The following is a 13,861-nucleotide window of genomic DNA, read 5'->3' as shown; positions in this document are numbered from 1 at the left end:
TCTCCTCAGAGTCAAGGGCATTTAGGGAAACTTTCCATCAGAAGGTGTTAGTTAGTACACCTTCAATATCAATGTGTTGCACTGTTCCTAGGTTTTTGCATTTTTGAAAGAAAGTGTAAAAAAGCAACGCTTCATTTAACGGAATGATTCTCTAGTGGGAAAGTTTTAAGTCCTCTGATTCTGGTGAGCAGGGAGCTTCAATGATGCTTCTCACTGTGGAATGTATGCAAATATCTTCCAAGTATGAGAAAAGCCAACTCTTGGTATAAGAAACACTGGCTTGACCATAAATGTGCACTATCTATCTCACTTTCCCTCCATTATAACATGCAGAAAAAAAAGTATTTATTAGAAGGATTTTATTCTGAGTTAATAAAAAGGAGAAAGAGCTTTCCCAATTTATAACACCTGATGTAGTGACATCTTATACACAAGGACGACCAGCTGACATTGCATCTGGAGATCATCTTTGCCCAAAGAACATAAATCTTTCTTTCTGACACCGTATTACCTCTGGTCACTTGCAGAGTAGTCCTAACTGCATCAGCTATAACACAACTGTGCAGAAATGGGATACAGCTGTAAGGTTGTTGATTATACCATGGGACCTAAAGCACAATTCCTATAAAAACACCTTGCCAGTTATCTGGGATCAACATGTACTACTAGAGCACAAACATGTATTATCACATACCTGATAAAATCTGACACTTCTGTGAGAAGGAAGCAATTCTTAGCTGAGGATCCACGTATGCAAGATCTGTACATTCATCAGTAACCTAGTTTTTCAGAAGTAAATAAGTTAAAAATATTTTTAAGAACTTTTAAAGTAAACAACTAGTAACATTAAATATAGGATGTTGACTTCACATAGAAAACAAACAAAACATAATCCCATTGCAAAAGAGAGAATAAGAAACAATTAGATATTAGCATTAACAACAATAAATTTATTTACACAGACAAATGAAATAAGATGACAAGAATACCTACTATTGGTCCACAGTCTGACGCTCTGTCCACTGAATCAAACCAGCCAGGTCCCCTACATCACTTTTGATAAATACATTTACTTTATATATTTAAATTAATATGTATCTATAATTTTATATATTTTTTAACTTACCATATTATAATAACCATTTTACTAAGTCACTAAAAAATTCTGTAAACATACTTTAATGGCTGCATATATTCTACTGTATGGATATACTGTAAGTTATTTAAACATTCCCTAATGTTGAAAACATTTCCAATGTTATTCTATTAATAATAATGCTGAAATTAATATCTTACTGTCTGGGTTTCTCATATTCTTTCCACGTAATAGAATTGTAGAAGTAGAACAACAGACTAAAGGGCTTGAAACAATCCCTTGCTGTAAGTAGTTTTCTGCTAAAATGCAAATATCCCTGGGATGGTCATTGTGCCTTAGGCATCTGCACATGCACTAACTACTGCCACCTTGTGATCTTCTCTTGTAACATAGTGTTGGTTCTGATACAGTTATGGAGGTTCAGGACTATATTTTTAAAAATAAAAAAATAAAAAGAGAGAGGAGGGGAAAAATAAGCAAAGGCAAGTTTGAAGTTAAGGAGCGTCCAGGGCTCAGGAGCACCGGCTCAGGAGCACCGGGAAGGACCTTAAGCAGGTGGGGAAGAAAGGGAGACAGGAAAGTGTGAAGACATGTCAGACAAACTTGACATGGCATCATTTTATCTCAAGCCCCGGTTATATCTGTGAATGCTTATTGCCAGATGTACAGATCTTTTGACCAGGTAGGTAAAGCAGCTTGACTAGTGACATGGAGAATGTGGCTGTGAATTTATGCATGTCATCTAAAATCTTACTGTCAAGTCTTCCGATGTAGCTGAGTATTCCCACACCTGTAAATACAGGACACCAAATGCTAATAACATTATAATTCAATTTTTGCCTACTTACACCATTGGGAAGGGCCTTGCAGTGTCGGGTTAAGAACTTAAAATTCTCCTTGGAACAACTAGTTTGCTGAATTAAGTAAGTAACTTCATAGTTCCATCCAGACACCACCTGAAACAATGTTGAATTGAATAGTTAAAGGGCAGTTTAAACATTATTCACTGTGTTATGAAGAACTTAGAATACTGCCTGGGATATTGCAAGTTCTCAAAAATATAAACTCCTATTACTAGGCAAAAGTCATGACTGAATAAACATTGAGCGCTTTATGACTCTCACACTCCTCAACACACACACACACACACACACACACACACACACACACTCATTCATATCTGAAAATAAAAAGCAATATATAAGTGGAATTACTGTATTTTCTTAAGAAAAACCTAGCAACATTTCCTCTGCCAGGCAACAGAAAAATAATGTTCTTTTAATTTAGTGAAATATTAATAATACTTTTGTAGATGGTTAAAAACACTTTTCTTTTCATTTATCTTTTTATTGAGTGTCTACTATACACCAGGCACTGTTTTAACCCCTGTGAAATAAGAATAACAAGGTGTCTGTTGTCATGGAATTTACCTTCTTGTGGAAAGATACTGCAGATAAAATACCAGTAAACAAATGCATTCATACATTTATTTCAGAGACTGGCAGGTGCTATGAAGAAAGAAAAAGGGGTTGATATGTTTGAGAATGGCTGGGGCGGCGTTAGATGAGGAGCTTAATGAAGATTGCTCTGAGGAGGCAGCACCAACCACATGAAGAGCAGGGGTGGGTGCCTGAGCTGGGCAGTGGTATTGCCAACTCAAAGGGTTAAAAACACTTTGGAGCTAGAATGGCCTTTACTGATAAGTTCTCAGGTTTCCAGACAGTCAGGCAGTAAGTTTTGTGCTGCTCTATCTTGGACTAGTCCCACCCCGATAGCTCGCTATGAACATAATTTGGTAGAACATGCATCTTGTATGAAGGGAAGTTGGATGGTCTATTAAAAGCAGGGAATGTTACTGACTAAAGTAAGTCCCTCATAATTAAACACTGAAATATAAGGGACCCTGCTGGGGTCCAACCCCAGCAGGTCCAGGGGTCCCCAAAGGTGTGGACGGAGTCGGCAAAGAAGGAATGACACGGAGACAGCGTTCAGTTGATCAGCAGCCTAGCCAGGATCTCTAGCCAAGTTCTGGTCAGGATCTCCAGCGAAGTTCTGGTTAGGATCTCCAGCCAGGTTCTGTGTCCATGTTCTCTTGCTAGGTTCTCCAGCCAGGTTCTGTCCAGGTTCTCCAGCCAGGTTCAGTCACCAGGTTTTAGTCAGGTTCTCTTGCCATGTTCTAGCCAGGTTCTGTAGCCAGGTTCTGTCTCTAGGTTCTTCGGCCAGGTTCTCTCGCTAGGTTCTGTCTCTAGGTTCTGTGGCCAGATTCTGTCCAGGATCTTTTGCCATGTTCTCTCCAGCGAAGTTCTTCTGTCTCTAGGTTCTGTGTCTAGGTTCTGCGTCCTGTTGTCTTGTTACATCTGTATTTATACCAGTTGATTCCAATCCTATCAATCTCTATTCCAAAGGTTAGGGCGTTTCTTATCTCTATTCCAGGGAGTAAAGATTATGTAGCTTAAGCATGATTATTCATAGTTAAAGTGATTAATTACCCACCTGGCACTTAGTTAAGGGGTTTTATTCCCTCCCTAACTTCAGGGGAAAATCCCTACTTGGGGAAACAACCTTTCTCAGAGAGGTAGCCTTGGTTAAAACACATAGTGCCAAGAAGGTGAGCAAACATATTATGAACAGTATGCCATATATGCCAGGTCCCTTGAAACAGCAAGGATGGACCGGCTCCCGGCAGGACCCAGTCAACTGTCAGTAAAGACTTAGTGAACAGGGTCAATGAAAAAGCCAGATTTACAAGTATTTACTTTCTTTTAATGATATGAAAACTATAATTTAGAGAGTGCTCAGAAAGCCGTGCCAACTGTTTGGTTACCATTTAATATTTTGGAGCCATGTTTGACTCATGATAACTAAGTTATAATGTAATTTTCTTAAAACCTTAAGGCTAGAATGATCTTTTCATCTCACCATCTCTAAGAAAAACATGTATTTTTGACTACCCATTCATTAAAACCAACCTCAGAGCCAGGGTCTTATTAGCCACACTTCTGCCCTTTATATATTGCAGTATTCCAATCACTTTGACTCAAGAGAAAGCTCTTTACTTCCTATGCCAGTCAGATGAGGACATAGAAGAGCTCCCTCACCACCAGTCATGGAATCATAGGTTTTCTATTGACCAATGGTTTATTTTAGGTTATGAAACCCTAAACATAAAGATCCAACAAAATTTAACAATACTGTGAGAAACTAAAGCACAAACCTGTCTCTGTGCCCTTTTTACTTCTTTAAGAGCAAAGAGGTGGGAATGATTAGTGTGGTTGTTAAAATGTTCAATGCCATGTCTCAGAACAGGGTCGAAGTCTGGGGGGACAGTCCTTATGGGGTGCAGGCAGCCATAGCAGTCATACTGGGAGGTCACCACAGGGCCCTTGGCTTGACAAAGAAAGAGTAGGCAAAAGGGCAGCGTTAATGAGCAAAACCACATTTAGATACATTGTCCTAAATAAGTAAGATAATTTTGAAGACCCTGGTAAACAACTTTCTAGTACATTCTAGTATATATTAGAAAAAGAGAACACAGGACTGCTTTTTGTCAAGAGAAAAAACCTACCATTGACTTATGAACATCTTATGTGCATACTATTGTGCATAATTATTTTAAATTTATTTTAAAAAATTGTAAATTATAGACATAATACATTAATTTATCCTCTTATACAAAAGTAAAATGCTACAGATATGATATTATTTTTTTTTCCAGTGTTAATTAAAGCTCCTTGAAGCCTTATTCAGGATATAATATGTTTTGTATCAATTCATTTCAACAAACATGTACATATTTTGCTCCTTCTGTAATGTCATGTGTTGAGCTAGACTGAATGGTTACATTAACTTGTTAGTAATGGTCACTGTGGTGTGTTGGGGAGCACAAGGGACTTGGTTGGAAAGTTGTAAGGAGGACTTTCTGATAAAAGGGAAGTGTGTGGAAGGCAACCTCCCCTGTTTATCAGAATTCCGACTTAGAGGAGAAATAGGGGAGTGTTGAAGGCGGCGCCCCTAATTATTCGTGACCTTTCCAAACAAGTCTGATTACATACAGACTCCAGTTTTTTACTGGAATCCTTATGCTTCAACCCTGGATGACCTTGCCTAGAGGACAATGTAAACACCTGTGTCCTCCCAAGATTACTCACCCTTTTGATTGTATCTAGAGATAAAAACTGCAATAAAAGGCTAACAAGGCAGGCAATCCAGGCTGCTCTGTCCGCTAGAGCCAGGAGCCCCTTAGCCCTCTCTCTCACAGTCAAACTGTGTCTGAGTAATCTGTTCATCCATCATTCAGGGGTTGCTGGTCAGCCTTGGCAGTCATGAAGCCCTTGGGCAAAGTTGAGTGGGAGAGACATAAGTGCAGATGAATATTTCAAAATAATTTGGGAAGAGCTTGGAAAGGCAGGAGCCCAGAGTGAGCTCAAGAAAGACTTTCGTGAGGAGAAGAGGCCTAGCTAAGAGGGGTGTATAGTGGTCAAGGTCAACTGGGCAACATAAAGTGTGATGAGAAAGGCCATGGCCAGAGTGGCTTCCGGGTTCAAAGGCTTGGAGAAAGAGCTGATGTGCAAATTGACACAGAAGACAAGAAATATTAATTTGGAATTATGGGGGGAAGCCAGGGAAAACTCAACAGTAGTAAAGTTCCACTGAGTCTCTTTTATGGCTACTGTTATTTCCTAGAATACACAATTGCCTTTTAGGAATGCAAACAGACATATCAATGGTAATGTTTAGTAAACAGTAAGATTGTCAGGTTTTGGGGGGGAGTTTGCTTTAGGCCATTGAGTCAACAGTAGATAAAAAATGTAAATATTCACCCTGTGAATATCAAAAGAGTCCAGGTCAGCTTTCTGACTCATTTCTCACATTTATATTAATTACTGTTGATCTTGGTTTCCAGTAGTGTGAGCCTAAGAAGAAGGAACAAAGGGAGGAATGGCTCTCAAGGAAGTAGGATGAGTCAGAGGCAGCCTGTGGGATGCGGTGTATACTTTTTACTGGGGCTTAAAGCAGGAGACTGGGACTGGAGATTGAGGTCTGGACAATTAATAGAGTCCTCTGCTGTGGAGCCCAGGCCACTCTCTGGAGGCCAGGGGCTATGAACTATATTCCAAGGGTCATGGGCTGCTTGGTGAACCTGATAACTATGGGCCCTCTCCAGGAAAATGCTGGTACTCACAACCTTCTCCATGTAATTTTAGGGTGTGCATAGACCCACTGAAGTGAATTAAGAGTGGTCGATGTTAGGTTGGAGAGAGCCCAGGTTCAGATACATGCAGACATGTGATGAGACAATGGACTTCCCCTGGAATTTCTCACAGATCAACGTGCCAGACACAGATACCAGCTTCTTCTCCCTGAATCCACATACCCCCACACAGATAGGGACTTCTTCTGAATACCCCCGCCCATCCCCTGCGGCAGAGAATTCCTCAGCTCACGTCCCCGCCCCTCACCCAACTGCAGTATAAAAAAAGCGCCCCCCTCCCTGTTGGTGTGAATCCACATGCCCTGTCCTGAGGGTACGTGGGTCTCCCGGGGACGCAGAATAAACCTTTTCCTTTCCTTTCTTTTCTGATTCACTGGACTCTATTTCTTGCGCCGCCTCCTGAGCCACCTAACCTAACAGTTGACAGTAACAATGGGGTGCCACTGACTGGATTTTAATAAAATAATATAAAATATTAAAACAGGAGTGAGCTTGTATTAAGTTACCAAGTAATGTTTATAACAGATAGTCTTAACCCGCTGGTCAGTAGAGGCACACGCTATAAAGAGGAAACCATGAAGGCATCCTGGGCCCCTTTGCCTTGGGCTCTCACTGTCCAAGTGTGTAGGACCCAAACAGAATCAGGGGGCCAACAGTGTTCTACAACAGTGTCCCTCATAACTCCCCCTGCAGCTGTTTCTTGGCACTCACTCCATAAGCATGTGTGTCACAAAAAAGATTTACTGGGTGAATATTCATAGCTTTCCTCACTGTTCTCCCTTGCAGAGGGTATATTGCATCAGGGCGGTGGACAAAGTTAACAGACTGGAGGGGACTTACATAGGAAAGGAGAGAGAATTACTGAAGGGAGAACAAAGATTGATGAACACAGAAGGGGGAGAGGGAAGGCAGTAGATACCAGAGACTGGTTTGCTGACCTCAAGGGCAGCTCTGACTGGGGTAAGAGGAGAGATGGCACAGTCTTTTGAGGGTGAAAGATGTAAATTCAGTTTTTCCAGGCAATGGAATGATTTTTCATCCTGCTCCAACATTTCTAGGCAGATTTTTAAAAAACTTAAAAAAGATTTTAAATTTTGAATCCTGAAACATTTGGCCAAACAGGTTTCAGATAAGTGTTGTAAATGTTTCCCCCTACGTCCCGCGTGGTTCAGGGTTCAGGATCTGGAAGAGGAGCCACATACAAATGAAAGAGAAGAGACGAGATAATTTGGAAATATTGGGGGGCCAGGCAGGTAAGTCCAACTCAAGGGGAAGGACTTCCACTGGTGCTCAGGCCTCGCCAACCTTTTATTGGTTTGGGAAACACCCATAGCCCTTAGGCAGGCCAGTTCCAGTAACACACAGACTATCTTATCAATAAGGATTTACATGACTATCTGGTGGGGAAGTTGCTTCAGCTACCATTGCCTGGACTAACACTGGGTGCACAGCTCTGACCTTTGCTAGGTCTTCAATGGTCACCAGCCTTCCAGGTTCTCTGTCCATACCTCTCTGCTAGTGAAGACAATAGGCGGTTTCCCACAGATAAGGGATTGTGGACCTAGTAGTAATTGTGGATCTACAAAGAGTGGCAAAGAGCTTTTTCTCTCATAGTATATAAGTGCTGTGTTCTGGATCATGTGAAAATTTGCTTATGAGCTAAAGTTCTTAAACTAAATAATAAAAGCTACCAATTTTTTTTTTTTAATTCTGCTTTCTTTTCTGTTTTGTACTGTTTTTCTTTGAATTCCACTTGTTGCAAGAGCTGACACTCAAGAAATATAGTTTTTGTGGGTTCTTTATGGATGACTATAGAACAATGGCTCCTTCACTGATGTTCACGAGTGTGGCTGAAGATACTGTTCTGAAGCCTCCTATATTAAAACCCTATCTTCCAAAAGGCCAGTTCTGGGTTGGCTTTTGTGACTGACAGTTCCTAGAGGTGCCCATTCTTCTGCACCCAGCCACTCTGCCACCAGAGGGAAGGAGCTAATAGTGGTTATATCTCTGCAGAAGTTTCTTCATTCTTACAAGGTCTACTCTACCAACTCTGCTAATTGTTAGCTATGGGATACTGGGCAAGATACTTAACTGTGGTGGGCCTGGGTTTCCTCATTTATAAAATGAGAATATTAACACTGCCTCATAGAATTGCTGTGAGGATGAAATAAATCAACATATGTAAAACGATTAGCACCGTGGCTAGCAATAAGTGCTCAATAAATGTCAGCTATGATTACTTTTATTGTGATGATCATCAACACATTTTTATGCTTTAACTTCAAGCCTGCCATCTAGTTTCAGTCTACAATAACCTTCTGAAGTGAGAATTACTCTGATCCCCTTTTAAGGAGAAGGGAAACCAAAAAGGTGAAGAGCTTTTGAAAGATTATAGGCCAGATCTGACCTCAAAGCCTGTGCTTTTCTGGCTCTAGGACACCCCCACAATTGAAGCATGTGGCACATTTTCTAGTCCTTTCCCAGGGCCTTTGTACACACCTAATTCAGTGTCGCTGTCCAGAGAGAGGCCAGGGGATGATTGGCAGTAGCCTGGCCCCACCTCGGGACTCTGCCATGACAGACACCCCCCAACCCCCCAAGGCAGCCACCCACTGCTCTCTGGGAAGGGTCATTGTCCAGGTTATGCTCCTGGCCCCACATGAAATGGTTCTTTTCCCCAAGGACAGTGCCACCCTATGTATCACCTACCTGAAGTAATGTGGCAGGTCTGGGTAGCTACAGAGAATTCCACATTTGGTATCTTTTCTATGGTCGCCATGCATGCTCCTGTGGCCTAGAAAGAAAGAAAGGAAGGAAGGAAGGAAGGAAGGAAGGAAGGAAGGAAGGAAGGAAGGAAGGAAGGAAGGAAGGAAGGAGAAAGAAAGAAAGAAAGAAAGAAAGAAAGAAAGAAAGAAAGAAAGAAAGAAAGAAAGAAAGAAAGAAAGAAAGAAAGAAAGAAAGAAGAAAGAAAGAAAGAAAGAAAGAAAGAAAGAAAGAAAGAAAGAAAGAAAGAAAGAAAGAAAGAGAAAGAAAGAAAGAAGAAAGAAAGGAAGGAAGAAAGGCAGAAAGAAAGAAAGAAACCATTTATCTTAATCTTTCAGATGGAGAAGTGCACCTAGTGCTGTTGCTAAGTATGGCTTTTCTCTTATTTAAAACAAGATTTTTTTCTAACAGAGTTTTGAGACACAAGAATGAATGCTTTTGTAGTCTAATCATTATTATTTACAAGCTATTGATATTCATGAGATGTCCAGAGGAGAGGCAGTATAGATAGTGAGGTTTTAAAACAATGTTATTTTTGGAGCACTGTTGATATTTCTTTTTCAGCAAGGTGAGCACAGTGCCCTAAAACTAGCCTGCCAAACTCTCCTCTTAACAGTTCAACTTCAGGGTTCAACTGCGCAGTGGATGAGGTGTTTTTGATACCATCGTAATAACCAGTTATTAACTGAAAATGAGCAAAGGGAAGGCCAAATAGACACATGCCCAGTAAAGTCTGGGTGACCTAGGGAAGGTACTTGTCTGTCAGTCACCCCTGGGAACATAGTTGGTGTGGCCACTTGCAAGCACGGGAAGATTTCAGATATTAAACTCCTAAACAAAGGAGTTCTCTCTCTTGCCTCTCTTGCACACTGGGGCTCCTGGCTCTCTTGTTGCAGGGGACACACTTCCCTGCATACACCCACAGGGCCTACATCCATATGCTCCCCCCCCCCCCCAACACACACACAATGGACTAATGGATGGGAACTAGCCTGATGCTGTGCCGGACCCAGCTCCATCATGGAATGGAAACTTGGGACATTGGTTTGGCTGAACCTCTTTTAGGACTGTTTTAAGGGAAATGGGACTTTAGAAATGCAGATATGGAATTCCACACAAATAAAGATCTCTCATCTTCTTGTGTGAGTCTTAGAAAATTCTTTTTCTCAAGATATCATGAGGACCGAATCCCCAACATCCAGTGGGGAAAGGGATCCCCCACTTCCCACCAGTGGACACCCCATTTCTACCAATAACGTTTTGACACATTAAAGAGGTGAGTCCATGGACTGTGTAAAGAGTGGCTTCCTTCCTGGCAGACACTGGCTGTTAGCTCCCCAGGTAAGGCCAAACAACCAGCTGTGGTGTGGCAAACAGATGTTAGGCATTTGGTTAAGATACCTTGTTATTAAAACAAGGTCTTTTCATATGTATCTCCTTTCATCTTCCAATTTAGGTCAATTTTACCTCCCTTTTTCAAGGGAGCCCATGGGTTAAAAGTGGTCAGCTAATTAGAGGCAGAGTAGAATTCCAACTCAGGTCTGCACAAATAAAGCACCCAATTGGTCATAGGAGTCCCCTCTTCATGGGAGGGCTTTCTCCAATCTCATGGCTGGCCTCTCATGCCCTTTCTGTCTGTGCAAGAACATAGACATCAACCATTTGCCTTCTGTACACATATAAGCATTTATGTGCACCCCTCATAAACAGGCTCCACAGTACTCATCACCCCCAGCACTAATAGAATAACTCCCCAGTCTCGATTGAGAAAACTCGAGGCTCTGGACCACCACACTTACAGCTTGCTCAGCTTCTTTATAGTCACAGTCCTGCCAGGTTTTGCCACTTTGAACAGGACAGTCGCCCTCCTTGATTTCGTAATTGACAGAATAAAATATTTCCTGGTCTCCCTGGAAAAAAAGCAATCAAAGATACATTAGGGCTCGTTCAACTGACAACAGCAGACCATTGGAGAGGGATCTGGTGCAGTTATGTATATCTGATATTGATTTAATTCAACAAGAGCAAAACATTTACTAAAAATACTGAAAGTTATAAATACTTGGAAGAATGTTCATAATATATTTATAAACATGTATTTTCAAGTAACAAAGTAGTATACATAGTATTACCCTATTTTTGTAGCAACCAAATTACATGCACATATAGGATTTTAAAAACCTGAAAAGTTATGCAACAAAGCTGTTAACATATCGTCTCAGTGGTGAATTTATGGTTATCATTTAGTCTCTTCTTTAAACAAACATTCCTAAATTGTCTGAGTATTTTTTGAAAACAAATATATATTACTTTTACAATTAGAAAACAAACGAACAAACAAGAGTACTTTCTTTTGTCATTTTTTGAAAAAAAAATGTTAACAGGTCTCTCTGGATGATGGGATTAGTTATGGGTAATAACTAATTTAATTTTAGTATTTTTATTTGGTTTGTTTGGTTTTCTATTTTTTTCTAACATACCATAAAATAATAAATAAAACTTTTAAAGCTCAAAGGTTCTGAGTTAGATGAGCTTTTAGATGCAAAATCCTGGCATGTTGGAGCAGCAGGAGACCTGAGAGGTGCTGCTGCCCAGCCCCTTACTTTGCAGGTGAGAGAAAGGAGGCCCAAGTAGAGAGGGCAGAGCTCAGGCAGCCTCCCACCTTGGAAAGGCAAGGCCAACCCAGACCCGGGTCTCCTGAGTCCAGGGGCCGGGCTCTCTTAGACCCTTCACTTGTCAGAGTATTTGTATCTGGAAGATGATGGAGTCAAACATGATAGTTCCGAGGTTCGTTTTGGGTCTCAGATTTAGATAAAGCAGTAGGTGATAGTGATTCTGTGGACATTTTAGGAAAAAAAAAATACCCAACAACAAAGCGTTTGCCACAGATGTCAATGACGACAACACCAATAAAATATTGCCGAAGGCACCAGGAGTCGCATGACTACACTAGTTTGTAAATCAGAGTGGCTCAATGTTACTTTCAGAAATAAATAAATAAATAAATAAATAAATAAATAAATAAATAAATAAATAAATAAATAACTAGATAGATAAATAAATAAAAAGCCCAATGGGCTGTTTTCTTTAATCTCATCATATCAAATGGATGGATTTTTTTCTTCCACCGAAGTAAACTATCATAGAGACATAGTGAAGTCCATTTGAACAAACTATTGAAAGCTTGTATTTTTTTAACTTTGATTTTTTTCCATTTAAAAATAATTTGTTTTCTTTTGCATTACACAACATTTTTAGTTTCAAAGCAGGGTACATCAAAAACAAAAATATCCTCCCTGTGTCCCATCTTAATTTTCACCAATGCAAGAAATCCTTCTGGAATATCAGCACATCGTTAAATAGGTATCAAACCACTGAATCTACAAGTTAATACATATTCTGTTATGGCAGAATAACCAAGAATTTTCCCCAAAGAAAGATGTTAATTTTCTAAATATAAAAGGGTCTAAGACGATCATATGTGAACAAACAAAAATCTCTTATGCCAGGTTTTTTAGGCTAAAGATGGATAACACACTGGCAGCTGAAGAAAGCTGAAATTATAAATAGATCCAAATTAAGAATTTATCCATTTCTTTAGAAAACAGAACCAGAATTACTTTTTTAAAAATGACCCTGTGGAATGGCTTTGCTTCCATATTTACCTAATATTGTAACAGTAAAACAGACACAAGCACGTTGATGACAGCTCAACAATGCTGGATGCAGGACGTTTACATGTGCACTTTTATTTAAAAGTTCCAGAGGTTTATTGACTAAGGCTGGACAGCAAGTTATATGATCCTATTTGATGTTTTTTTCCAGTGTCCAAGATCATTATATGGATACAGCCAAAGACTGGGCCCCAACTTTCAGGAAAATGACCACAAGGAAGAAAATCAGGGTAGCTATTTTGTCCCCCTAGTTATTTGTTTGAACTGGAGCAACAAAAGGTGGAAAACACAGACTGGAAGAAATTAAAGGAGTTGGAAAAATTTGGTGGAGACAGGCATGGTATATGAGTAACGTCATTGGGCTTGGGATGTCAAGCACAGTGCAAAAAAGAGAACCCATGGTACCACGTATTTATAATGCCCTGTGGTATCACTCCCTCAATGACGTTATGATAACTATATGTGATAATAAATAGATCAGTTATGCAACAAGGCAGTGTGTCAAATATGCATTCGTCCTGTGGAATGACCTACCACAGAGATACATGATACCATACACATTCTTTAAGTGCTCTTGTGTTGTATCTGATTTGCTTGTTCTCAAAGCCAGGCAGGCAAACTCTTCCCAGGGATGTCCTTGGAGAGAAGAGTGGTCTGCTGAGCCAGCTTTGCTTAATATTTCCTTTATCAAAGATGATGATTGACTTTAAAGAGAATTAAAGCTAAAGTTTGTTTGATTTTGATTTTTTCCCTTTCAGTTGCATCATTCTGAATGTTTTCATATAAACAACAACAACAACAAAATTCCAACTAAACCCTTCATCCCCCGACTCCCCCCGACCCCTTCAACCTAATACAGTAGTTTTGATGCATCCAGTTGTATTTCTTGGAATCACACATCCTGTCAGGATTTATCTTCAACCTGAGTGTATCCATCAGTGATAAAGAATATTTAAAACCAACTAGAATATTGCTGTTACACTTGATGCATTCAGCCATTGGGACTTCATAGTAGATATTTTACCTAATATAGTAGAACTATATTAACTTCTTTTCTGACTCCTGTTGACATACCCCACTGTTCCTCATTTACCCTAGTTTTATCAAGGTATAATT

The 13,861-nt window shown here is 40.1% G+C and overlaps 1 protein-coding gene across 3 annotated transcripts in view; it reads right to left on the bottom strand.

Annotated features, from left to right (window-relative positions):
• LOC132230217 (kininogen-1-like) overlaps nucleotides 1-13,861 on the bottom strand; it is a 104,485-nt gene that overhangs the window by 8,668 nt on the left and 81,956 nt on the right. Inside the window, exons 2-6 of one of the 3 annotated variants that reach the window (XM_059687327.1) lie at nucleotides 10,871-10,981; nucleotides 9,018-9,102; nucleotides 4,311-4,483; nucleotides 1,945-2,052; nucleotides 695-779 (exon numbers count right to left, since the gene is read on the bottom strand). In XM_059687327.1, coding sequence (XP_059543310.1) covers nucleotides 695-779; nucleotides 1,945-2,052; nucleotides 4,311-4,483; nucleotides 9,018-9,102; nucleotides 10,871-10,981 — 562 coding nt within the window. The remainder of the gene's footprint in view (nucleotides 1-694; nucleotides 780-1,944; nucleotides 2,053-4,310; nucleotides 4,484-9,017; nucleotides 9,103-10,870; nucleotides 10,982-13,861) is intronic. The other 2 variants (XM_059687329.1, XM_059687328.1) reach the window with 2 other exon arrangements.

Source organism: Myotis daubentonii, chromosome 3, assembly GCF_963259705.1.
Source record: "Myotis daubentonii chromosome 3, mMyoDau2.1, whole genome shotgun sequence".
NCBI lineage: Eukaryota > Metazoa > Chordata > Mammalia > Chiroptera > Vespertilionidae > Myotis > Myotis daubentonii.
The sequence above is the reverse complement of the archived record's forward strand: the minus strand, read 5'-3'. Positions and strand labels throughout refer to the sequence as shown.